The following is a 26,243-nucleotide window of genomic DNA, read 5'->3' on the forward strand; positions in this document are numbered from 1 at the left end:
TTAGTTCCCTAATTGAATATGCTTCTGTTTAATTGGAGGCTGAAAACTAGCTTTAATGTGTGCATTTTCGTAACCCACTGAATCTGAGCGTGGAATGGTAAACAACACAGTGGAAAAGTAAAAAAAAAAAGAAGTTTTTATTTATTTCTGCCAATCTAGTTTGTAAAGACTCAATGGGTCAGATGTGATTCATGTATTATAAATCATAGATATATTTTTTTAATAATAATGATTAGATAGATAGATAGATAGATAGATAGATAGATAGATAGATAGATAGATAGATAGATAGATAGATAGATAGATAGATAGATAGATAGATAGATAGATAGATAGATAGATAGATAGATAGATAGATACGCAGTTAGAACATACCAATTACAGCGTATTTGTTCGCTCCATAGTCATTATATAAGTTATAAGTTATCTTATATTATGTCTATGGTTCGCTCTCTAATGTGTACTGTACCTTTAAGAATCGTTTCCCCGGAGAGCGAGATTCAAACATTGGCCCCGCCTCCCATTTCCCTATCATAGCGGAAACAGGAGATTAAACATTAGCCCAAAACAAAATGGGGGCATCTCTGGATACTCCAGCCAAGTGCCTTCTCTGCGACGCCATGACCCCGAACCCCGTCGCCCTGAAATGCAACCACCGGTTCTGCCGGAGGTGCATTGGAGACCTGTGGAGCGTCACCCCGTCCGGACCGTACCACTGTCCCGAGTCCAGATGTAAAGTCGTCTACCAGACCCTTCCGTTCGAGGACAGCTTCATTCGGCCGCCCACCCCGAGCCGACAGCCGCCTCCACGCAGCCCTGCAGGTGACCTGGGTAAACGTGTGATAAGCGACAGCACGATGCGGCGTGGGGCGCTGAATGCCCGCAGGCTGTTGTGTTTTCACCGGCGACCAAAACAAGCTAAGCTAGCTGCTGTTTGATAGGCTGCCGGTGCGGCCAGGAGTTTATTATTACCAGCTTGTAACGCAGCATTCCCCCGGCAGCTGGGTTTAGACGTGAAATGCAGTTCTGGTCGTGTTATAACACCTTGATTTGAGATCCTTTTATCAGGAAACGCAAATAAACATGACATTTATTTAGTAGACCATCCTCCTCCTAGTTCGTTAATCTGCTCAGCAGGCAGCAGGATGGTCAGGCACTAGAGTTAATCACTGATCAAACTATTGTGTTCATTCACAGCATTGTGTTATTTAACTGCCCTATGATCTGTAGTTTGTCAAATAACAAATAATAACAAAAAAAAAAAAAAAAAACAATCAACAGCACAGAAATTACATAAGATAAATTAGAATTTAAACAAAACGTGCTGGGGAGAATTAAGGTGACGCAAGGCAAGGCAAAATTATTTACATAGCACATTCCAGTACAAAGACAATACAAAGTGCTTTCTTTACACGATTAAAATATAGAAAAATAAAAGGGAATAAAAGCAAGTTGGAATACAACGTAAAAACAAAATAAAAATGGGAAACTAGAAATTAAAAGCAAAAACACTTGGCCTGTTTTGTTTGCTTTAAGGATTTAATATAATTAATTATTTCTATAGGCTTTTATTTATTAAAACAGTTTAACTAGAACAGTTGAAGGCAATCCTAAACAGATGTGTTTTTAATCTTGATTTAAAGGAACTCAGGCTTTCAGCACTTTTACAGTTTTCTGGAAGTTTGTTCCAGATAAGTGGAGCATAGGAACTAAATGCTGCTTCTCCATGTTTAGTTCTGGTTCTGGTTCTGCAGAGTAGGCTGGAGCCAGAAGACCTGAGTGGTCTGGATGGTTGATACACTGATAACAAGTCTGTGATGTATTTAGGTGCTAAGCCATTCAGGGATTTATAGACTAACAGAAGTATTTTAAAGTCTATTCTCTGAGCTACAGGGAGCCAGAGTAAGGACTTTAGAACTGGTGTGATGTTCTCTACTTTCTTAGTATTAGTGAGGACGCGAGCAGCAGCGTTCTGGATCAGCTGTAGCTGTCTGATCCACTTTTTAGGCAGACCTGTGAAAACACCGTTACAGTAATTAATTCGACTAAAAATAAACGCATGGATTAATTTTTCCAGATCCTGCTGAAACATTTAGTTCTTTAACCCTGGAAATGTTCTTCGGGTGATAGAAGGCAGACTTGAAAACAGCTCATTCATTCATTCCTTCACATTGCTTACCAAATGTTTCAGAACCCCTGCTAAATATGCGCTAAAAACCATAACAGACATGAATCTTAAATTTGCGACATCATAATCCGGCATGGTTTGAGTAATCCAACAGGGAATAAAATCCTGTTTACTGTCTTTTGTTTGTGTTTTTTTGGCGGGGGGCGGGGGGGGGGGGGGGGGGGGGGGGGGGTTGGTTGGTAAATAACCACAGGTAGCAAAGTTCAAAGTTCCCCAGCAGTGTCTACAAAATAAATATAGAGGATGCACATTTCATGCATGCTTTGCATTGTTTAAGTCTGTGAATGTGTTATTATTAATTACAAACTTGTAATAGTCATTGACAGAGACGTTCTGGTTCCACTGGGTACAAATATGACGTGGCACGAAAGCTCATTCGTTTAAAAAAGTCTACAATAGGGGAAAGTACAGAGAACATGCCAGCTGGGTTGGGGACTTTCAGACCTGAAGAGACAACCGGGGCGATGTGTTCTTATCGCGCCTTCAGAATATTCCCTCTGGGTTGTTTCTCTGCATTATAGCATGAGTGGTTCTACTGTTGTCTTTACCACGAGACACCAGCTAGCGCTGCAGCTGTGCACGTGTTATACCGTCGCCATGATGTCTTTATCTTAAACGCTCCGCCTCTTCTCTGTTCAGCGAAGATTGGTCGCCGTTGACTCTCCTGTGCCGACCTCAGCCTACGATACTTTCTGCTCTTAAAGCCACATAAAAAAGAAGATTTGTATTAAACTTTAGGGTATTGCTACAGTAAAATAGCTGTGCGCCCACACCTGCCCGTGGCTCCAGTGAGAGCAATAACCGTAAAACAGCTAACGGCTGCAAACGGGGCTGGATAATGTGGAGGATCTTGTACATATGTACATATGTTCAATTTAAATGCAAATACACTGCAGACGAAGTACAACATAAATCTAAACAGGCTAACCCCGACATCTCCTAAAGTAAAATACACATATTATTAGATTTTCTCCAAAGCAGACTTTCTTACGAGAAGCGAAACAGCTGGAATGCAGCATTATGCATATCCTTCAGCCCGCTTCCCTGCTCTTTAAATATGAATTATTAATCATTAAAAAGCCTGCACAAACACATGTTTCCTTGTTGAAAGCTGGCTGTAAAGTTGTTCACGTGTTTACCTGCGTGTAAACGGCCAGATTAGACGGTCCAGTGACTCCAAGTGTGCAAACTAAACCTATTAAAAAGTGGCGCTACAAGAACAGGAGTTGATGCACTGTGATGAAAATGATTTGTCATTGTTACAGATTTGTTTTGTTTTTGCTCTTTGCCTCTCTTAAGTGTTTCAGACCATCAAGCCAGCCTTAATATCAAACAAATATAACCCGAATAGATCCAAAATACAGTATTCAAACATTCATTTGAGTTATTAAATGAAGAAAATCTGTCCTAACCCACCTGGCCTTTTGGGAAAAGTTGCCCTTCTTGTTAAATCTCAAACTGACTGTGATTGAGGCATTTATCGGAAAGCCGGGTTTCACTAAGGCCACGGCCAGCCTTGCTACCTCCTTAACTACTGCCATATAGAATCAAGAAATCAATTAAATAAATTCATGCCTGACAACATGAAGTGGGCTAAAATATCTAACGACAACACGTCAAGTCCTGATCAAAAGAGATTGATAAACAAAGTCATCCAGAGCTGTCCTTCTGGTAAGTTGTTACAAAGGCATTTCTAAGGCTTTGGGACTGCAGTAGACCACAGTAGACTGTTTCTGGTCCGCTTCTCTTACTGGCTTCCATGTTAGCAGGCGGCTGCTCCTTTACCATAAAATACCAAATGTTCTGTTCTGGGAACCCTGGGAGCTCTCATATGATTGGCCCAGGAACCAGGAAGTAAACACGGGCTACACTCTGAACCTAAGTAGTTCTGGACTGTACCTCTAGGTTTGAAAGGAGAAAAACTTGACTAAGACGTTGTTGATGGAGAGGACCGATTATTTAAAGGGAATTTTACTTCCATCCCTGGTGAAAAATTAGACGGTTACGGTAATATCTTACTTATAGCTCCTTTAAACAGGCAAAAACAGCTCTGCATTAAAAAGGGAGCTATCTTAACTAACTCATGATTTAAGGAGGTGGTTGATTACTGTTTGATACAGGACCAGGTTGGTTGGACAGCGTTCTACTTGTAAAAAATGAATTAATAATTTCAAAACTGCTTAGTTTTTTTAGTTACTCAGAGGATTTTTTAAAATTGAAATGGGTTTTATTGGCAGAGATCTGTAATTGGAAGCATCTTCTTTCCCGGGACTGTAGTCATTTAGACATAGTTTGCTTTGTGTTGAGTCAGCGATTTATTTATTTATTATTATTTGTTTTTCTGATCCACACTGTCTTGCTTGCAGGGACATCATCCAGTCAGAATGAACGAAGTACATCTGCCTCCGAGTGGATGAGACCTGCACTGTCCAGCATGCTCAGCAGGAAGAGAAAGGCCAGCACGCCTCTCTCAGAGGAGCACGTCGCAAAGCGATCCACCGTCGAATCTCCCCACGAGCGGACCGGGACCACCGAGACCCCCACCGCCTCCCTGTCGGATAAACCCGGGCGTTCGGCCGTTGCGGGGACGTCTGCTAAAGCAGCGGACCCCGGGCCCATACCGTCTGCGAGTGGTGACGGCATATCCCCCACCAGCACCTCTGAAGGCGAAGTAGCTGAAAGCGATGTCCCAATACCGCTGGATGATTCTGACAGCTCCAGCGAAGTAGATCTCTGTGATGCTCCTCTTACTGCGACCCCCAAGAAAGACGCCCGTGCTGCAGGAACTTCCACCTCACCAAAGAAACCCGCCACACCCACGAGCTCTGACAGCCGTCCTGCGGGCTTAAATCCAGGGAAGCAGCCGGCTCCCGTCAGCAGGATCCCTTTGGCCTCCACCAGGAGCCCGGCAGCTGCCTCCGGCCTCTCAAACCGCCTCGGCCTCTTCTTCAGAGGCGAGAAGGCGGGCGCCAGCCCCGTCCCCTGTCACTACTGCCCTAAAAGCGGGAGCCAGCCGGCGGTGAAGACCTGCCTGGTGTGCGGGGCGTCCATGTGCAGGGAGCACCTTCGCCCTCACCTGGAGTCGCCGGTCTTCCAGAATCACACCTTGGTTCCTCCCGTGGAGGACATCTCCCTCTGGAGGTGCCAGGAGCACCACGAGATAAACCGCATCTACTGCCGCGACTGCGCGGCGTGCGTGTGCACCGTGTGCACGGTGATCGGCTCCCACCGCGACCACGCCTGCATCAGCATCAGGGAGGCGGAGAAGGAGCTCAGGGTGAGTGTTTGTCCTGTAAGCTGAGGACTGCCGGAGCCCACTTTCAGCCAGCTGGCCGGCAGGGCGCAGCAACGTGTCGGGGAGGGGAAGCGGCGAATTACTCGGGTCGCTCCGTCAGGTTCTCTGGTGTCTCGTCTAAATGGACTTTAAATGCAGGAAGTATGAGGAACAACGTCTGTCGTCGTGAAGCCCTAACGCTTGGCTGATTGGGTTGAGTAGTCGTCCTGCAACCGGAAGGTTGTGGGTTTGATTCCAGCTTCCCCTTGTCATGTCGATGTGGCAAGGCACTTAACCCCAGTTTGCCTACCAATCTGTGTATGAATGCGTGTGTTAGTGAGTGTGTCTGGCTGAATGTGGCTCTAATGTACAGCGCTTTGAGTGGACTGGAAAAACTATAAAGGTTCAGTCCATTTACCATTTAAACCTCGGTTTAATTACAGTAATCATCCCAAGTATAGTCCTTCTTCACACCAATATCCAGATCAATAAATTGATCTGGATATTCAGTGAGAGGCTGAAAAAGGATTATACAATCCTTTTTCAGCCTCTCGCAATAAGTAATACATTTAGAAAAATGTTGCAATCATTTGACACCCAATACGAATTGCCTGGGAAAATGTGTGTGTCACAAATGGCAATTCCAAAAGACGACATTATTACGCCATCGTTATTATATTAGTTGAAAAGGGCAATATTGTCGTTTGTCGCAATCATTTTTGGAACAATTTATTTTATCCTTACTCAGTGATCCTCAGTATTTTCCTCATTTCTCAGTCCGAGAAATGAGGAAAATACTTTAGTCTGTGTTCTCCAGATCAAAACGTAGAAACACCTCAGAGCTGGATGGTGGTGATGTAATGAATTCCTGATCAGTTTCTAACCCCGGTGGTTTTCCAGGCAAACCTGAAAGAAGAGATCAAGCAGCTGCAGGGCGCCGAGCAGCGAGTGAAGGACAGAGTGACTGAACTCACAGAGAAGAAAGAGACTTTCAGAGTGAGAAACTTTTGCTTTTGCTGGTGTATTATTGCCATTAAGGTCCTAACATGGTATTGGCGGTTAGATCTGATCTATAGTCTGCTTGTTTGGTCGAGCAGAGATTTCTGAACATATTTAATTGTGCCTAAATGTTCATTAAACCCCTGTAATTTAGAGATATCTGTCACACATAACAAGCTTTAACTCAGGACAACATGCGATGGCTGCAGAACGGTGCTTTACGCTGCGTTTCCCTGTCCAGGTGGTTTTAACCGAGGCACTAGACGGAGTCAAGCAGCAGTACGGAGCCATCAGAGAGGCTCTAGAGCAGGAGGAGCAATCGGCTCTTCGCTGTGTGATGAAGGAGGAGACCCGGGTCCTGGGGGGTCTAGAGAAGAAGCTCTCCCTGCTCCAGAACTCACTGCAGTCCATCCAAAACGGCCTCCACACCCTGGAGGGTCTGGCCGATGCCAGGGCGGACACCCGCATCCAGGACCAGGCCTTCATTATGGTCAGCTGGGGCTCTCAGTATTGCTAAACATGCCGCCGCTTTTAATGTGCAATAATAAAATGAATCTTTTCTTCTCTCTCACTTTGCAGGAATACAGCAGGGTTTCTCAGCTGTAAGTTGATTTAACTTCTGCTTCTTCCTGCGTGTGAAAGCGATCGCCGTCTGGCTGAGTGTGCGAACGGCAACAGTTGCAAGTAGATGGCGCGCATTAAAAGGTTTCAGGAGCCCGGCTGTTGTCTGGTTCTCGCTAGGAAACGTGTCCCCGTCACAGTAGCTGCTCCAGAGACCGTTCATCGCCTTACAGCTTTACATGACAGGCCGAACCGTCAAGTGTAGGAAAACAACACTATATAAACCAAAATCAAACCTTTAGCATTAATGCTAAATGCTAATTAGCAAGACTCCTGATTGGTTTTAGTTAAATCTCACACTTATTGTCCTTTTAAATGATGGAGCAACAGTAACCTGACTCCGCCAGATAGATTTGCTCCGCATATCCATCTGGAAACCTTCCGTTGAAGTAATTTTGGGAAGGGGCGAAAATACTGGTTAGCTGATTGGCCTATGTTGGTGATAGACGGGCCAAATAAACCAATCAGATTCGTCGTCACTCTGTTACGAGCGACGACGAAAACACAACCACAAGCCAAGCTACTCTTGCTGCTGCAGGTAAAGGCTCGTTAGCTCAGCAGAGAAATACTCTGTAATTCCGATAAAACTTGCTCGATAGCCACGCTAACGCTAGTTTCATCGGCTGAAGCCGCCATGTTCTTTAGACTGAACTGACGCGCTTCCCGTTGCGTCACACCTCAACCCGCCTCAAAGCCAACGCTGATTGGACGTTCGTTTGGTGAACGGCTCCAAATTTTCTTTAACGGAGAGTAGACAGACTGATCTGCGAGTGAAACCTTGAAAGCTCGCGAGATCAGGATGGTCTCACGAGGCTAGAGCAACAGTATTCTGCTTTATCATGATCACTGTAGAGATATTTGGGATTCTATGCTTGACATATAGCATTTCCTTCCTTGGCCGTGTTTACTCCTGATTGCACAGCCGCTGGTTGTTGTTTTTTTGTTTTTACGTTGCTAGTAGGTTTAGTCTTCTGGGCTGACTCTGCTCTTCCTCGCCAGCGCCAGTGACGTGGGGAATTGTGCCGAGCAGTTCGAGCCTCCAGAAGAAGTGGACCGCGGCCGACTGAGCTGCCTGCAGCAGTGGACAGAGAAACGGCTGGACACCGTGGTCATCACCATGCCCGGCAATGACCGAGATCTCTACAGGCTGCTGTGTAAGAAAGACAACCGTGCCTTATAAGCACTTCTCGCCCGGGGGAGTCAGTGCGAATTAATTTACGATCCTGAACTTCTCCCTCGTGTACAGACGGCACCGTTCCTGCCATGGATGCCGACACGGCTCATCCCAAGCTGCAGCTGTCCGACGACAACAGGAAGGTGGCCTACAGCGAGTCCCCGCAGGCCTACGCGGAGCACGAGGCCCGCTTCAGCTCCTTCCCCCAAGTCCTGGCGTCGTCCGCCCTGGAGGGCGGCCGCTGGTACTGGGAGGTGTCGGTGTCGGTGGACGACGGCCGCTGGAAGGTGGGCGTGAGCGAGGGTCAGATCGAAAGGAAGGGCCAAAAGGACAGCTCCCGCCTGGGCTTCAACGGCTACTCCTGGTGCCTGGCCTGCGACAAGAGGAAGCTGGAGGCCGTGCACAACAAGGAGTCGCTTCCCGTGAGGGCGGAGGGCCTCCAAAGGGTGGCGGTGTTCCTCGACTTCAAAGAGGGCAGCCTGTCGTTCTTCAGCGTGACACCAGGGGGCAGTCTCGCTTTGTTGCATTCTTACAAGCACACTTTCTCCGAGCCCCTGTACCCAGCTCTGTCTGTGTCTAAAACCCACCTGACCATCTGCGATCTGTTCCAGCCGTAGACCAAACAACTTTTACATTTCCTATAGCTTGGTGCCTTTTTTAATAGATGCTTCTTTTCCTATTTTTATTCTAATGGGAACCGGAGACTTCTTGATATTATTAAGATGATAGTTGTTATATTCTGCTAAACCTGGAGAATCTTAAATGTGATTTTTATATGATCTGTTAACACTGGAACCGTACCGAGGAAATATATATACTCCTGATTATCAACTGCATATGTGATATTCCAAACAATTATACATTTCTTTTTATTACCTGTCTGAGATTGTACATGATAGGCAAGCTTTACCTGCACAAACTTGGAATTAAATATTTTCAACATGTTGTGAACCGCATCTTGTTTTCCCACCTTCCGCGCGCTCCGAAAACAAAAAATATGTTTCAAACATGGAGTCAAGCCTTCATTACTGCCTGTAGACCGAGATTCTTCTCGCTTTGAGTTCAAGCAGAAACCCAGGTGTGGGTGGCTCTGCTTCCCTTTCAGCAGGTGCTAAGTCTGAAGCCCCCGCTGCCCCCGCAGCCTCGCATCTTTACTGACAACAAACGCCGCCTTTGGCTTAAACTCCTCCGAGCGTGGCAGATGTGAAATTGTCCTTTTCCTTGGAAGTATGTGGCTCATTTATTCTGACTCTGGGGCTCTGCGGGGATGACGTCACAGAGCGGACTGAGAGCGTTTGCCAGAACTCCTCCCGCGTGTTAACATGCGCAGAGCCCCCCCTTGTTTTGTGGCCAGCTGCTCCTGGATGGCGGTGAATCCGAGCTTATTACAGTAATATAGTAGAAAGGGACTTCATAGAAAGCCTTTTGTGCCTGCACAAGAGCTCTCAGGGGAATGGGGCCTGGTAAATTGTAACCACCGGTAACTAATCGCCCCCAAAAAAAGACTCCCTCCTCCTCTTCTGACAGACTTGCATTTGGCGTAATGTCAAACCGTTCTTCGGCCTTTCGTGCACACAGGTGCATCATTCAACCGTGACGATAATTTCACACGTGGAGCTGCTAGGTCCAGGGGTAATCACAAACCTTTTGCTTTCTGCCCCCCCTCCCTCGCTCACCTTGCCCATCAGCTGGCACATGGAGGCGGGAGGCAAGGCATGTCTGAGAGGAGGGAAGGTGGAGAGCTTTAACGGGGAGTTAATTAAATTCTGCTCTTCCTTCCCATCCTGTGGCTCTCACAATCAGCCAGTGCTCTCATAAGCTTCTTTTTTTTTTTTTACTTTCCTAGACTTGTTGCTCATAGTGTGCTGGCAGAGGGGGGAAAAAATAGACCAGGCAGTGATTGGAGAGGTGGGGGGTTAGTATATGATGAAGCAGTAAGAGCCCTAGCCGGCTCCATGGCTGATGAGTGAGGCATCACTAAACGACAGGAGGACTTATGAGTCTCCAATCATACCCCTCCTGTATTATGTCTAACTTCTAGGGTGAAAAAAAAAATCATCCGGTTAATATTTTAATTGCCTCTTAATTGTTAATATAAAAATAAATAGAGAGCAGAAAAGGGTAAAATTAGCTGTTAATGTCAATATTTATTCAAGGCAGTCGATAAAATAGTCCCCTTTGTCTGTGGATAGAAAGGCTTTCTGGAGCACGGTGAAGTGGTTACATGAGTGGGTTGAAGCTGGACTTTCCTGTAAAGCGCTCTCTCTTAGATGACATGCTTTTACCTTCTAAATCGCTGTTAGGAAAGAAAGTGGAACGCCGTGAAATTACCAGGGTCAGACGGGCCACAGCAGGGCTTCATCATCCACGAAAAGTCTCCCCTGCGTCGCTCCGTCTCTGTGACGGGGATGTTCTGCTGTTCTGGTCCGAGGTTATATAAGCTTTGGCACCAGTCCATTTAAAAAGTTTACTAATTTTAAGTGGCCCTGATAATGACCAGTGTCAAATAGACCGATATGAAATCCTCACAGTATGAGGATTTACTCACTCTGAGTAAAAATGCCGTTAATTAGCTGTGCTCAGCTAGCCATAATAATAATGAGAAGAATGATTACAATAATAATACATTTAATTTAAAATTGTCTTTCAGGGCCTTCAAGGACACTACAATAAAAGACAATAAAAAAATTACTGGCAGGAGACAGTCCATATTTACCATCTGGCAGTCAGAAAGGCCTCTCGTAGTTTTGAAATGGAGCTACCCAGTGATGAATGAAGCCCCTTTTGCCCCGACACCATGACTGTCAGTATGTTTTGTGACCTGAAATATTACCAAGGATTTAAATTTGTCTTTCCTGATAGCGAGGGAAGAGTTTAGTTTTTTTTTTCATATATAGGGGCAATTCTAAAAAAAAAAAAAAAAAAAGGACACACAGAGCCAATTCGTATGCCAACATATACAAGCCAATCAATCAGAATCAGAAATACTTTAATAATCCCAGAGGGAAATTGCTGCAATTCGTATAGAATTGAAGACATTCAAATTAAATCTTTCTATCCAAGGAAGCCCAGTTGACTGCATCGAGCCGTTGACTTTGCAGCGATCCTTCCGCCCTGGGTCGTGAGCCAATATTATTCTATAATTGCACAGAGCGCCATTTATTCAACAACCACCTCTGCTTGTCTGTCAGCTTGCATTTCAACATCTCGTCCAAAAAAGATTTGTAAATCTAATTAACTAATTATGTGTTGTTGTTTTTTTTGTTTGTTTTTTTGGCCACCGGATCATTTAATTCTAATGGACCCTAAGCGCTTATTCTCTCTGCACCATCCGCCACCTTAGCTTGGAGTCAGCGCAGCAAAAGAAGAGTGTAGTTTATCTGGTGACACAGCGTTATTTGCCAAACAAAGATGTCCAGTATGCCGATGAACACAGCAATGTTTAATGTTAGTGCATTTGGGCTGCAAAATCAGCAATACAGTCAAATATTTTAGCAGATCTTAGACAAAGGAACAAAGAATTTAGTAGCCATAAAGTAGAATAGTGTCTGAATGCTAGTCAGATCAAAGCTTGTTTTTTTTTTTTTTATAATATTTGAAACATTTGTAGAGTTGCAAGGTCAGATTATTCAAAGTTTTCCTTTCAAATGATGTCTGAGTAATTGCTGCATTTCATACAGGGAGACACAGAGAATGGGAGCCCTGTGGAGTGGGACGGGCGAGCAGATTTCCCTCTCAAGCGTTTTGAAACAATAGCCTGTATGACACCGAGCTATTAATTTGACGTCGCTGCTGCAGTGGGGGCATCGGATTGTGGGAAACAGCTTTTTCTTTCGAGACCTTATTTTCTACGCAAGCGTGCCCAGAGGCTGCCACAACCTCAAACGTGGCCCCGTGTGGCGGCGTCGTGTTGGCATGACAACAGGTGGGCCGAGCTCAGGTGAGCATATCTGACCTGGTCACCTGCCAGATCCGCTGGGCATCATCCAAAAAAGAAAACGGAGACGCCCAGAAAAAGACCGACCTTTTGTTTTCTCCACATGCAAATCATACTGCAAGAGTCGTGGCGGCGCGGATACAATATGAGCTGACGAGAACCATTTTTCACACGTCTGCAGGTTTTTTTTTAATTTTTATTTTTTTTATTATCAGGTGATTACAGTTACTCAGGCGCTTCCACAAAGCCTTGAGATGAATGCATCTTTTATAGCAGATACTTTGTCTCATACTGAAAATTTTATGATAAAAAAAACAAAAAGCGATTTCAGTTTGACTACATTTACATTCTAGGCAAACGTCCAACATGACAACATGATTGTTTTCCACTAAATCACCGGCCTGTTATTCAGGCAGCTGGAAATGGGACAAGACAGGAAGGATGAACCCACGTTTATTTTACCAACATGCACAGGGAGGAGGATGATGAAAGGAAGATTATATATATATATATATATATATATATATATATATATATATATATATATATATATATATATATATATAGCCTTTTCTTGCTTGTCTCATAACAATTCATTCTTGAAATGGGGTTATTTTTGTACCCCCTGATTAAATGCTCTCTAACTAAATGCTGGATTTTTCTGAATTGCTTACACTCAGATGATGCTACTGCACCCAAACATGAGTTTATCTTAAGCCATCTTTACTTGAGGTGCCAACACATTTGTCCATGCGTGTAACCCTGACCTCCCATGCTGTCTGTCTACCCTTAGCTCCTAAACAGCAGCACTGCCCTTCAACCATTCACAAGTCAGCACATTTTCAGTGAATTTGTTTCACAACCTCTGCTGTCAGCTTTGGTGCCTGTCTGTCTCCTCTTTCCCACACGCAGTGCCAGTCTGCTGATCGCTGCTCAGAATATCTGCAGCAACTTTAGCATTATATATTTATATGTTCGTTCTGGTGCTCTGTTCCCTTGGCCTCGCTGCAGGAAAGTCATGGTGCAGGTCAGTGTGGGACAAGCTGTGGGAAGTTGGAAGAACTCAGGCTCTCATGAAGGATCAAGATTTACCTTTCTGCTTCTTGTCGTAATTTTACTGATTTCATTTACATTTGAGTTGCATCATCTAATTTATGAGATGCCAAATCACAAAAGGTACTGTATGTCACAAATGCAGGACTACTGCTGGATCTCATTACGCTTTCTCTCTACAAAGTAGGTGGACGATGGTCATAGAGTCGTGTGACAAATAAATAAAGAAATAAAAACAAGACAGTTGAATTTCTAATCTGATATTTTTGTGTCTGGGAAAGAAAGTTATTTGCTTACAGGTAAACACCATAGAAATGAACCTTGTTTTACTGCCTAAACTCAAGGCAATGACGTGAATGTGTTTTCTGAGGAGAAAGTGAGGACACCCTGCCCTCCTCTCAGTGCCGTTCCCCCATTAGGCTGACCGAACGTCAGTGAGACTTCTTGTAGTCGTCTACCAATCTTTGACGTTTATCCGTGGAAGGTTTGCGTCACCTTTCCTCATTTTCAGCAGTGAGATGTTTAAGGGGTTTCTTACATGTGCACCTTGTTTCAAGTCACCCCACCGTACGTTAATGGGACTGAGATCTGGGCTTTTGATTTGGTCTAGGACCTTCCATTTCTGGTTACATCCCAGAACATTTTTTTGTTTTCTGCCTCACATATAAAGCCTTAATAATCCAGCTCCATCATACATCAGAGGTCTGATTGCTCCACATGTTCCTAACAAACAAACAAATCCCCAGTTGGTCGAGGTAGATGAGCGTTCACACTGAGCCTGGTTCTGCAGGAGGTTTTCCTCCCTGTTAAAGGGGAGTTTTCCTCTCCACTGTCGCTTCATGCATGCTCAGTATGAGGGATTGCTGCAAAGCCATCGACAATGCAGACGACTGTCCACTGTGGCTCTACTACACTCTATCAGGAGGAGTGAATCCTGCTTGTCAAGACTTGATGCAATCTGCTGGGTTTTTTTAGATGGAGATCTTTTTGACCAATCTGATGATTTGATTGAACTGAATTTGTAATGTGCCTGGAGATGACGTGTTGTGAATCGACACTATATAAATAAACCGAATTGAATTAAAATAAATGTATTTTCCCTCAGTAAGAGGGAAAATATACTTAAAAGTGTAAATAACATAATAATAAAAACATCTGCAAATGAGATAGAAATCTGAAACTGAAAAACAGTTTTTTATTTGAAAAAACAGATAAGTGTAATTAAAGTTGCAATTATTTTTGGTTGAAATACATTTCTGTTTTCCAGACTTCAAGATCACAATTAAAAGGTCAGTTTAAACTTTTCTTCAGTAATTTCAATTTCAATTTTGTTTATGATTAAGTTTGTTTTTCTTGATGAATAAGAAGTGATGGGAATAATTTTGCAGGAGAAGGGTTGGGTTATTCTCAGTTTTCTACCTCTGCCCACTCCTTTTAGTGTGTCAATACCATATATTAGTAGATATTGCTACCATTGTCTATTACATTCAATAAATGTATAAGAAATTACAAAGTGAAGCAGCTGACATTCATTCTGCTAATTAGACCCATCTGTGTTCCCTTTAACAATCCTCCCTCTCAATATTGAAGTGTCTGTCTTTTCCATTCACAGCTGGTTTCTATAGTTGTGCTTGCCCTGCTTTCCTGGTTCCACCGTGTCTGTTAGTCCCTCTGTTTTATCACCGTTAAGTTGTTACTTCAGCATGCACCTGCTGCTCCTCCGCTTGCATCTGGCTCCTCTACAAACTTCAACTGTGACACAAGCTTCAACAGGATGTTGAAGCCATTTTGTATTCTTTATATATATATATATATATATATATATATATATATATATATATATATATATATATATATATATATATATATATATATATACCTATAAATGTCCTTATATTTTTAATGAAAAGCATTTTCTTAAATTAAATCCCAATAAATTAATCAGAAATACAGTCTGGCCATTGTCAATGTGGAGTGGCCAGCACAGTCACCAGATCCCCACCCTATTGAACTGTTGGCTGATGGTGCGTATGGAGTGCCCATCAAGCCAGTCCAATTTGTTATCCCGATCCCAGGGGATTTGTGTGTTTGTGGACTGATTATGTTCCTGGATCACGCTTTCGTTAGTTTAGTTTCCTGCAGTGTATCGTTTATATTGTGAAATGCTGCCACTTTAGTTTAATCCTTGTGGATTTTGTTTGTAATTTATTCTGTGATCATTTTTGTATTCTGTCAGCTCTCCTTCCTGTCAATCATTCTCCCTCAGCTCTCTATTGTTGTCAGCTGTTACTTGTTTCCTTTCCGATTATCTTCAGCTGTGCCTCTCTTCTCCTCACCGTGCCCTGTAGTTCAACCCCTGGAACCTACGCCTGGTTTGTTCTGCCTGCCCCAGGTGCTGTTCTCCGGTTTATTTTACCATTAAACAGCTTTATCTGCATCTGGGTCCATCTCCTACCAAACCACAACACTTGTGGGAGGCGCTTCAAGAAACATCGAGTGATATCTCCTCAGCTCAACTCAACAAACTGACAGCTAGAATGCCAAAAGTCTGCAGTTGCTGCAAATGGAGGATTATTTGTAATACTGTTATAAGTTTGCAGGACAAAATAATTGCCGGACAAAAATAATTATTACGAGCACCAAGTATTATTTCTAACCTTGTCAATGTCTTGACTGCATTTGTTAGTTTTGCAATACATTTGATTAATAAAATGTGTGTTGTTGTACATCAAGCCATTGGCAGGGCTTGATGTACAACATGAGGAGTTTTTGGTAATTTGTATAGTTAGGGAATCTAATCTGTTGGTTTTACTGCACATGATGTTTGCATTATGAGCATGTAGTTTGTAAATCTGCAATATAACTTGATACTGTAGCAAAATCTCCACTTTCTTTGTTTATTTCAAAAGAGCTGCAGACACTGTTTTATGAATAAAAGAGGAAAATGGTTTTTTTTTTCATTTTCTCATCTTAATGTCTTTCTCTTCTCTGGTCTGTTTTTCAGACCCTTTCACATGTCTAAGTGTCTGAAAATATAAACGTATTGATCCCACATAAAAACGACAGCCATTAACATGACAGAGCTCTGTGTTTCGATGGATCGGCTTTCTCATGTTGCCATCCAGAGGTCGAGAAGCAACAACCCACGGTGGCCCACAGGACTTGAGACTGATTGTGGTTTTAGGCTAACTGAAAACTAAAACTATCCCTCTGGCTGCCAGAGTGATGCCAAACATTTGCTTTACCAAGGGAGGCTGTATACCTATAAATCCTTCCTTGCTGCTAAACTCTCGATGGCTTATTTAAAAACAGCTACGGTATTGGGTACAAACTGATGCCAGACGTGACAGAGGAAAAGGGGGAAGAGGAATAACAGGAACACAGTAAGAGAGAGAGAGAAAAGACAGCGACACAAGGACACATGTAGACAAAAATTACAGAACCAGACGACCGATTCTCTGAAAAACGGAAAACTTCTCCGGTTGGCTAATGAGTGATTTAGGCTGGCCAGGAGAGTTGGCACTGAGCTACGAAGGTCAGAGCACAAAGGCTTGCAGATCACAAAAAATGAGCCAGGGGGAACCACAGTTACCCAAAAACTTAGACTGACGTTTTCCTTACATACAGTGTGAATTACAGCTTGGCAGAGTGGGCCTGAAGAAAGTTTGGCGTAAATCTTGATAACTGGGATGAGATACATTTGCTGATGTCCTGCTTTGGATCAGAAGAAGAGCCTCCAGTTCTGCAGCGAGGCAGATCCACACTCGCCACACACAGAGACACAGAGAATTTGCCACTTAAGGTGCGACAACAAGTCAGCCTGACCCAGAAGGGGCCGGAGCCGGAGTGAGAGTTGGATTCATGGGCTAATCAAACACTCGGACCATGTGATAAATCAAAATTTTCCCGACCCCCAAAATACAGCGAGGAGCTTCTAAACATAGCTTACTGTATTTTAGTAAGCCTAATTTTCAAAGAGGAAAACATACAAATAATCCTGGTTCAAACTTCTAGTGCACGTGGATTATTGTTTAGGAAATATTCAACATGAAAGTCAAAATTACGGTTTTGTACATAGACAGTTATTATAAGCTATGAGTGCTAGTTTTTTACAGCAGATCTTAGAAGTGAAAGAGTCATTTCTTACTTTAATTTCAACAGAGAAGGTTGACTATGCAAGTTTCTATTGAAAATAAAACAATAACTGATCCTGAAGTCCAGCTTGGAAAGTCAAATATCTCTGAGCTGCCCTGAGTTCAGCATCCTACCTTCCTGTCTGCTCCAGGTTTTTGTTAATAAACCTTTTAAAGTGTCTGATTGGTGACAATATCATTACTTTTGTTTGCATTCAACATTAACAATTCAAATTGGCCAAGAATACATAACAGAAATGCAGTTATTTATTTTATAACTATAACATTCCCACACCCCATGGACCCTCCACCGTGTTCTGGTACGGACAAGGAGTCCCTGGCACTACTCACTGCTCTTTGAGAAGACCAAGAATGATAGTTATTGTACATCAGTTTCCCAAGGCTTTCATAAAACCAGAGAAAATCCCCTAAATTTGATGCTAAAAACAAAGTAGAGGGGTCTGAATGCTTGCTAAATTCTCCAAGCTGACAACACAGAGTGAAGGCTGCGGATGTAAACCATTTTTTGCTTTGCAGAGTTTTTATCTCATCTTAGCGGAACAACTCTGATACACAACACAATTCCTTTATCTCTACAACATAAAATGTGGAGGAATACATTTTTATTGACCTGTGTCAGTACTAGTAGGTAGTCGCATACCAATCCGACTTTTTTCCGACTTGCAACCAGAACACCTAAACTCAGGGACCATTCCCAGATTGCTGTTCTGACTTCTGAGACAAACTGATCGCACCACAAAACAATCAAGTGAACAGATCCTATAGAGCGCTCAAAGCACTTTTAAAGTGTGAATTTCATTCACCCAGCTGCACTCCCACATTCTAGCACCAATAAGCAGATTGTCAGGCAGCTTGCCCACACGCACGGCGACATGTGCTTGGGAGAGAAGTTGGAATGAAAGTACAGACTTTCTGATTGCAATGAAACAATTGTTCCCACTGAGCCACCGCTGCCCCCAGAGCTGGATATGCATCCATTTACAGTCATTTTCTTTCTTTCTTTCTTTCTTTCTTTCTTTCTTTCTTTCTTTCTTTCTTTCTTTCTTTCTTTCTTTCTTTCTTTTGCGGGGGTAGCAGCTTCAGTAAGTTATAAGTTAGGTTCCAACTCTCAAAAACTTACAATACAGCTATAGAAATAATTCCAGCCAATCATCACCTCAATTCTCACCCCCATACGGGTGATCAAAACATCGCTCCGGTAAGCCAAGCCAATAACAACCCTAACGACTCCTCGTTACAGAGGAGTGGACCGGTTTCGGTCTAATCTGCTGGTTTAACGGCTTTAACGACCGCCCATTACTAAGGGGTGGACCTGTTTCTGTTGAATTTGCATGTTATCTAAGCCATTACAATGCCTTTGTTTGGCAATAGTATAAAGCTTGGTACTCCACATTACTCCAGACTTTTTGAATTGAGAAAGCTTCCTGGAGAGGAAGCGAAACGTCTTCAACTACGGAAAACAAGTCCAGTTGCTTTGTTTTTTACTTTTTTTGGAACATTTATTGAAAAGTTCATTTGTTTCAGCAACTCAGTTCAGTAAGGGACACAGAATTTTTAGACAAATACAGACTGATGACGTTTGAAAGCCTTTATTTTTGTTCATTATGATTTTTTTTCCAACTCCAGCTAATAAAAAGACAGTATTTAAATATAGAATATAGCATCAGGCCAATAAAAAAGTGTTTAATGCAGAAATGGGGCTTTAACAAAAAAAGTATCTTTGATACTGGTTTAAAGATTCTTTTTTTCCAAAAAAGGTAATTTTATTCAGACAAACAAGCCTCTTAGAAATGCATATTCTAATGTACTGAATATGACTGTATTTTCTATATCTCTGTGATCCTGCTCAGGGTCATGGGGGTGCTGATACCCATAGTAATCAGTGAGCAAAAGGCGGGGCACATTTCCCGATCTGGATGTTTCTGACACTTTCGACCCTGAGCATGCCCTAGTTAAATGAATGATTCACGTCACATGATTGTGTGGCATTTGGTGAATGGTCAAACAGATAACCCAGCTATTTGTTCCAGCCGTATTTTAGTAGGGCCCCATCCAAAGCATGCAGGCCCTCTGTCCCGGACAATTTACCAGTACAGGGAAATAAAGAGACGCACAAAACAACAACCATGCATGTTTTTAGTCAGTAGGAAGGCAGAGAACCAACAAAGCTTTAGCCTTCAGTTTTAAACTACAGTTAAGCCCAAAATGAGTGTTCTCCCCTGGCAGATTTAGATTTAAATACATTTGATGTAACCAAGAAATTTGACTCTTATTGTAAGTTACATTCTTAGCTGTATGAGACAGGCATCTCTCTAAAGATTAAACAATGTAAAAAATAAAAAAATAAAATTGATTTTAACGAAAATTTCTCTGGTGGCAGCTTTTTGCATGTCTCCCCTGGCTTTTTGACGACTTATGTTTCAAGTCTTAGAGGGTTCAGGTTGTTCCCTCCGTGTCATCACCCTAATCTTTAGCTTCCTCCACAGATTCTCTTTCAGATTCAAGTTGTATCTCTGACTTGGCCACCAATGCAACTTCATGTCTGGAAGAAAAGAAAAATTTGGTTAAATAAAAGATGAGTTTCAATCTAAATCTGAATAAGTTTGGGCTTGCATGTGAGAGACAGATTATTGTTTGAACAAGTGAATAAATGAGGTTTTGTCAGTGGTGCAATCAGTGATGATGTCATTGCAAGTGTTCCACAAAAAAAGATAAGATAAGAAGTTTATTTGCCGTTGCTCATTACATTGGAACCCAGACTGACACATAAAATGAGCAAAAAAAACCAAAAATAATAACGAAGTCATGGATTAAACAACAATAAAATAAGAATAGAGACATCAGAGTAAAATTTAAGTAAAGAACAATGGATAAAAGTTAAGCGCACGTGTCCTCATCGTGTGTATTGTGTGTCAATCAGAGATCAGCAGCTTCAGAAAAATGGTGCGGGGTTCTGTCTGATGGACTGAAAGCTCACTAATTAGCATAATGAAGAGCAAATTGCCTGTTATAACAGCATGTGAAGCTATGTTGCTTTTAAACAGTAGACTTGCTTTTATTTCTGAATCCCTCCTAGCTCTGCATAAAAAATTTAAGAAGCTATTAACACAAATGCCTGATTTGGAATGATTTTAGAGCTGCATTAAAAAAAAAAAAGAATCATCAAACGACACAAACGTCTAGTTTATTGGCAAACATCACAGGGTAATTTGAGCTGCAGTCAGCTATCCCCAGGCAACAGCAGGTTCATTTTAAATACACATAAAAGGCATTTATTTAAGGGTTGCCATAAAGAGCCAGAAGTAGATCTTTTTTTTTCTCTTTTTACTGCAGTCGATAAATGAAGTATGCAAAATCAAAGCAATGACTCTCAATTATACGATGACAAAACGCAGTAATGGCGAATCTGGGAGATATTCCATCACAGTTATCTTCTGGCTGCAATATCAAAGCATCGACCGGGAGCGCCGGCGCTGAGCAGATGCATACAAGTGTGAAAGAGGGAGTGTTACGCCATAGTGACTGGGAGACGAGGAAATCAGATTGGCCCAAAATGATCAGATCTGTCCAGCGCAATCAGACCTCTTTTGGTGTGGAAGTGCTGGATGTGGTACACTTTGTATTTCCTCTGGGTGTGTTCTCTTCAGCTGTTTGAATAGTTTTCCTCTGCTGATGGAGGTGAGGGAGGATTTGTTATTTTGGAGATAATTGTTATATTGCTCAGTGCGCCCCAAGACAGAAATGCTCTGTATGCATCAACATATTATGGTGTTTCTTTCTTTCTTTCTTTTTTTTTTAATGAAGGCCAATAACACCAATTGTGGACAGTTTTAGCTGAGGCATCTCGTTTCTTGGAATCTGCCGGATTGTCCCCTGTCCCTGTGATGAGCGGGCCATTATCTGTGGCATGTGCAATAAAACAAAATCGTCAAAGACGCTTGTGCTATTTTCTCTCTCCCTCCCAGTAGAACCATCCTCATTAGGATGAAACCCTCGCCCTCCTCGCAATTTCTTCCCTTTTGCTGCTTGAACTTTGCTTTTCTTTTTTGCCCACAACACATTCTCTCAGTTCATCCTCTGCGTCTTCCTCTCGCGCTCTTGTCACGTATCTCCGCTGAGCTTTTGCTGACTTGGGTGATTTATTCACATCTCAAATTTAGTCTGGTGGTGAAATGTGAATGGCGTCTGAGTCCCTGGCAGCCTGAATACATTATTAAGCCCACGTTCCTCTGTCTCTGCTTGTCATTTGAGAATGACTGAATGTGACCCCGGCTGGTGTTATACAAAGAAGAATATGTAGGGCCCCAATGTTAGACAGCCTTACACATCACACCCCAGATCTCACCCATGCTGGTTTTGCAGGCATTTGACGACCTAAATTTTAGTATAGTACTATAACAACTGTGCAGGTGTTTTTCGCCTCAAAGTCACATCTGCTGAAGTACCTTAAGTGGGCTAATCAAGAACATCTGAAAATAACTTCATATTACTATTATAAAACAAAAATCTATTACTATTATTAAGCAGAAATCAAACTGAGTCTGTGATTGAATACAAATCTTGAATAATACCTCAAATCAAATGACTTACAACAGCAACTAAATGTTTAAGTCAATTTTCACTGCTCACTCAAGCTTTTCTGACCTTTTTTTTTTAAGATAAGAAGTAATTATCAAAACCGACTTTGGCTTTTCTTAAAACTAAATAGCCTCTGTTGGTTCATAAATTTGTATGGAGGTAAATTGCAAGTTTTTTTTAAGTCGTCAATCTGGTAACACAAACATTTGTATACGCTATTTAATATGTAGCATGGTACACTTTAGTCTAAAGTGCAACATGGAAGTACTTTATTTATCTTTCACAGTCTATGCAGCTAATTAAAGGTTTCTATTGGTGCTGGAAGAGAACTCAGGTGTCCTAAAAGTCTGTTATATTAATGGCATGTTGTTAATTTGTAAAACACTCTGATCAGAATTAGGAGCAATTTTAGTTGCCCAGTGATAAGTCATCTATACGCCATGTTTGTTGTGTATGTTTGGATGTTAGGGAAACACACAGCACTTTGGGAACTGCACCTGTCATACGCTTTGATGCACGCACAGCAGAGAAACCGGTCTGAGCCGTCAGAGAGCCTCCTACAGGTCAGCAGTGTCTCAACTCCAACATGTGTCAACAGTCTCCATAGCAGCCAGCGGCTATTATAGCCTGATGGTAGCAGTGGTAGTTTTCAGCACTTCCAGGACGACTTCAGGTTTTAGCTCAGAGTTTTTTTGTAGTTTTAAAAGATAAGGGACCAGTCCGGCTTTTTATTGACGTGCACTCCCTGGTACTTAAAACTGCCCACTGACTCAATGTCAGCCCCCTGAATGTTGACCAGTAGGTGAGGTAGTGTCTTTCTCCTGAAGTCCATCACCATCTCCTTTGTCTTATTGGTGTTCAGGCACATGTAATTGCCTGAAGACTTCTTGAAACAAACTTCTTGGTTGAAGTTAATTTAAATCAAACCTGCCAGTCGTCTAAATAACGTTGCCCTTAATTGAGATGCTCTTGAAAAGACTCTGGGTCGTCTTCAGCATGTGTAGGCACTGCTAGCCAACAATCCGGCGGTGTGATTGAGTCGCAAAGACTCATGTTTAATGTTAAAATGTTGAACTCCATGTCCTGTTTTCGCCTTTGACTTCAACAATCAGTCAGGATTTCCTTGTATTTACCAGTTTTCTCCGGCTTTCACTTTTCTGCCATTTAATTAACAATCAGGAGACTGATTGTCTTCAAACAGATATGCTGATAATCAGCACCCCACTCAATTAGCCCTTACCAGCAGATGGACTTAGGCTATGATCTGTTTTTTATGTACAAAATAGTTTTTTGCCTATTTCCTAAGACTTGGGGTCAAGGACTTCTCCCTGGATTACCTCATACAAACTTGAGCACAAAACACCTGGCCCTTGTATGTAAAACTATTGTTGTGTGACCAAATAAGTCTTTATCTATGGTGAAATTCTTTCCTTTTTACAATCCAGTGATTTCAAAAAAGACCTTTTGGTGTTTGTGAAACAGTTTGGTTAGAAGGTTTTTAAAATACAAACCTAGGAGGAGCCGGTCAGAGTGACTCTTCACAGGAGAGAGGCGTGACCCACGGACGGAGAACTGAACGGAGAAGAGGGAAGTATGTCTGTCCCGTACTTCAAACTGTTATGTGTTTATTGGCGGCTTAGGTTTCACATCACCTGCTGTTAGAGGGGAAAAGCAAGATACAGTTCTCCCAGCACTCCCTGTCCTCGTCAATACAGAGACTGACCTTTTTCAGCAGGCTGCAGCACGAATCAATGTGTGCCTTTGCATGAGAACATCTTTGATGAAGACAGTGGCTGATAAAGATGAATCAGTTGGATGAGATGGCCTAAAAACCCACCTCCGTTCTTACTCAGTGCGTTTATTAATTTGGCAATACGTTCATGGACAGATACAAAAAGAACAGGTTTACTAGCAATAAAACTGAATGCAGTGTTTGCTGATGGGAGATGTAATAAAACAATGCTGCTCCAACACTCAGCTCTAACTCTTCAAACGTGGTTTAGTTCAGACCAACAACATTCTTTCACCCCACTCCAAGGGCTGCTTTACTTTCTACGGCACACTCGCACCTCCTGGAGCTATTACCTATTGAATGAATAATATTATACAGTTTGATCCTTTAATAGTCATTTTCCTCACATCAAGGAGAAAGAAACTAGTTTCACTTATTTGAGCAATAAACAGCCACAGGCAGAGCAACATTGTCTATTTCCTGTCCTTCACATGAAACGTTTCTCATACTTTGCTGACAATTTAAGTGTTTAGCCAATTCGAAAAGGCTGCCGAGATTGTAAACATAACTCATTTGACACCCAAGAGGAACGTAGTTAAAATAAAGTCTGGGCCTTAGTGAAGATTTATATAGTGACAATAAAGAAGTTCGGAGAAATTTTACCTGGGAGGGAAGTAGCTTGAAGACTCAACAAACCGGCACCCTATGAAGGGATTTAAAAGCGCTCTGAAGCTAGCCTGGTCTTCTTGTAACTCACCATGATGGCGAAGGACCATTTGTGACACAGAAAAGTAATTAAAATATATAAAGTTTGGTAGTATTTTGGTAGGCACTGTAATTTCTGCTCTTGCACTGACTAACGTCGATGTTAAGTGTCATTTTCCTCCAGGTATTTAGTCAGTGTTTTACTTATTGGAATTTTGCTTCAGTGAATCTAAACCACCATCTATATTTGGAGTGCATGACAAGTTTTGAAGTCTTGACTCAAGTCTTGACTTTTGCATCAGAAAGATTTGTTTGAAAATCACATATGAACTTTGAAAAAGAATGGAAAGCTTCCTCCAATTAGGTTTCGTATTGATTTTAAGGTTTTGTGATGCCAACACACTTTTACAACCCCCCACTTGCTCTTTTTCTTTTCTTTATATGAAAGAATAATTTCTGATATACAAGTTGTCTGTATGTCGTCAGCGCCGTAACCAAAATCAGATCGCTGGATTGTGCACACAATGATGACTGAATAAAGCAGATTCTGATTCTTATATTTTGAAACTACAAAAAACAACAACCCCAAAAAGTTAGAAAATCATCCAAGCCAGTAAAAACAGGAAAACTTGTTGAAACCATACATTTCTGTAGCTGACTTTTTCATTCAATAATTCAACCTGCTGATGTCAGTAGAGGAGAATCAATCGTTGAAGAACCATATCTGTATATTTTATGATAGCCTTGAGTGGCTTGATGGTTTGCGGTTTTTGCTTCCCAGCAAGAAAAGTCTCTGGTCTGAATCTCATATGACTTGAGCTTTTTGTGCAGCGCTTACAAGTTCTTCCTGTGTTGGCATGGATGTCTTAAAGATTTCGCCTGTCATCCACTTAGATAAGCTCTAAAATACTAGAGAACAAGATATCTAATGCTGAAACATATTAATCCTCTTTTTTTCTGAAAGGCAGACTTATTTTCTAATTTTATGCCTGGAACACGTTCTAACAGTCTGCAAAGGTGTTCTTCTTCAGCCGACACTGCATTCCTTTGATTTATATTTCACAAAATATGTTTAAAGATTGAAGCTGTTAACTTTAATGGTCAAGGAAAAAAGATCCTTTAGATATGCAACAAATCTTTGAAAGGATCTTTTTTTTTTCGTTTCCACACATGGCTCTAGAACATATTTAGGTTAAATGTAAAATGTTTTGCTAAGAACCAATTATAAAACGATCTTTACATTTGTGACGCAACAATAATCATACCCCTTATTTTCTTTTTATGTTTTTGCACTACAACCTCAAACTTCAGTGTATTTTGTTTGGATTTATGTAATAGACCAGCAAACAGTGTTGTCAAGCTGCAGAAAAAAATAATACATTAGTTAGTTTTCAAAGATTTTTGGTGCCATGGTTTTGTTTCAGCGCCCCTGAATAAAAACCTTGTGAAATCACAATTCACCGTATCTATGGCTGCAGTTTTTTTAACGTATGTCTCTACCTGCTTTTCCCATTAGTGAAAATTTTGCCTATTCTCCTTTCCAGCAGTGTTCAAGCCAAGTCAGTTTTGAAAGACTACCTGTAAACACCAGTTTTCTAATCTTGCCACATATTTTTTATTGGGATTTAGGGTTCAACTTTGACTATGCCATTCTAACACATGATTATGATTTTATTTGAACCATCCAATGTCTAAGTATAATTAGGCTTGCTTTTCTTCTTGAAGGTAAAACATTCTCCCCAGTCTTGAGTGTTTTGCAGCATCTAACAGAGTTTCTTCCAAGGTTGCCTTTCCTTGCTTAGTTTTCGTCTCAGCTTCAAGTCTGGCC

At 42.0% G+C, this 26,243-nt stretch overlaps 1 protein-coding gene across 1 annotated transcript; it reads left to right on the top strand.

The window, feature by feature from the left end:
- The first annotated feature begins 508 nt into the window (after positions 1-508).
- si:dkey-29p10.4 (tripartite motif-containing protein 14) lies at positions 509-9,201 on the top strand. Its single transcript, XM_012880234.3, has 7 exons — positions 509-822; positions 4,555-5,465; positions 6,363-6,458; positions 6,703-6,951; positions 7,041-7,063; positions 8,082-8,236; positions 8,329-9,201. The coding sequence occupies exons 1-7, from the start codon at positions 573-575 to the stop codon at positions 8,871-8,873; spliced, it is 2,229 nt and encodes a 742-aa protein (XP_012735688.2). The 5' UTR covers positions 509-572; the 3' UTR covers positions 8,874-9,201.
- The last annotated feature ends 17,042 nt before the right edge of the window (positions 9,202-26,243 follow it).

Source organism: Fundulus heteroclitus, chromosome 2 (genome assembly GCF_011125445.2).
Source record: "Fundulus heteroclitus isolate FHET01 chromosome 2, MU-UCD_Fhet_4.1, whole genome shotgun sequence".
NCBI classification, from domain to species: Eukaryota; Metazoa; Chordata; class Actinopteri; order Cyprinodontiformes; family Fundulidae; genus Fundulus; species Fundulus heteroclitus.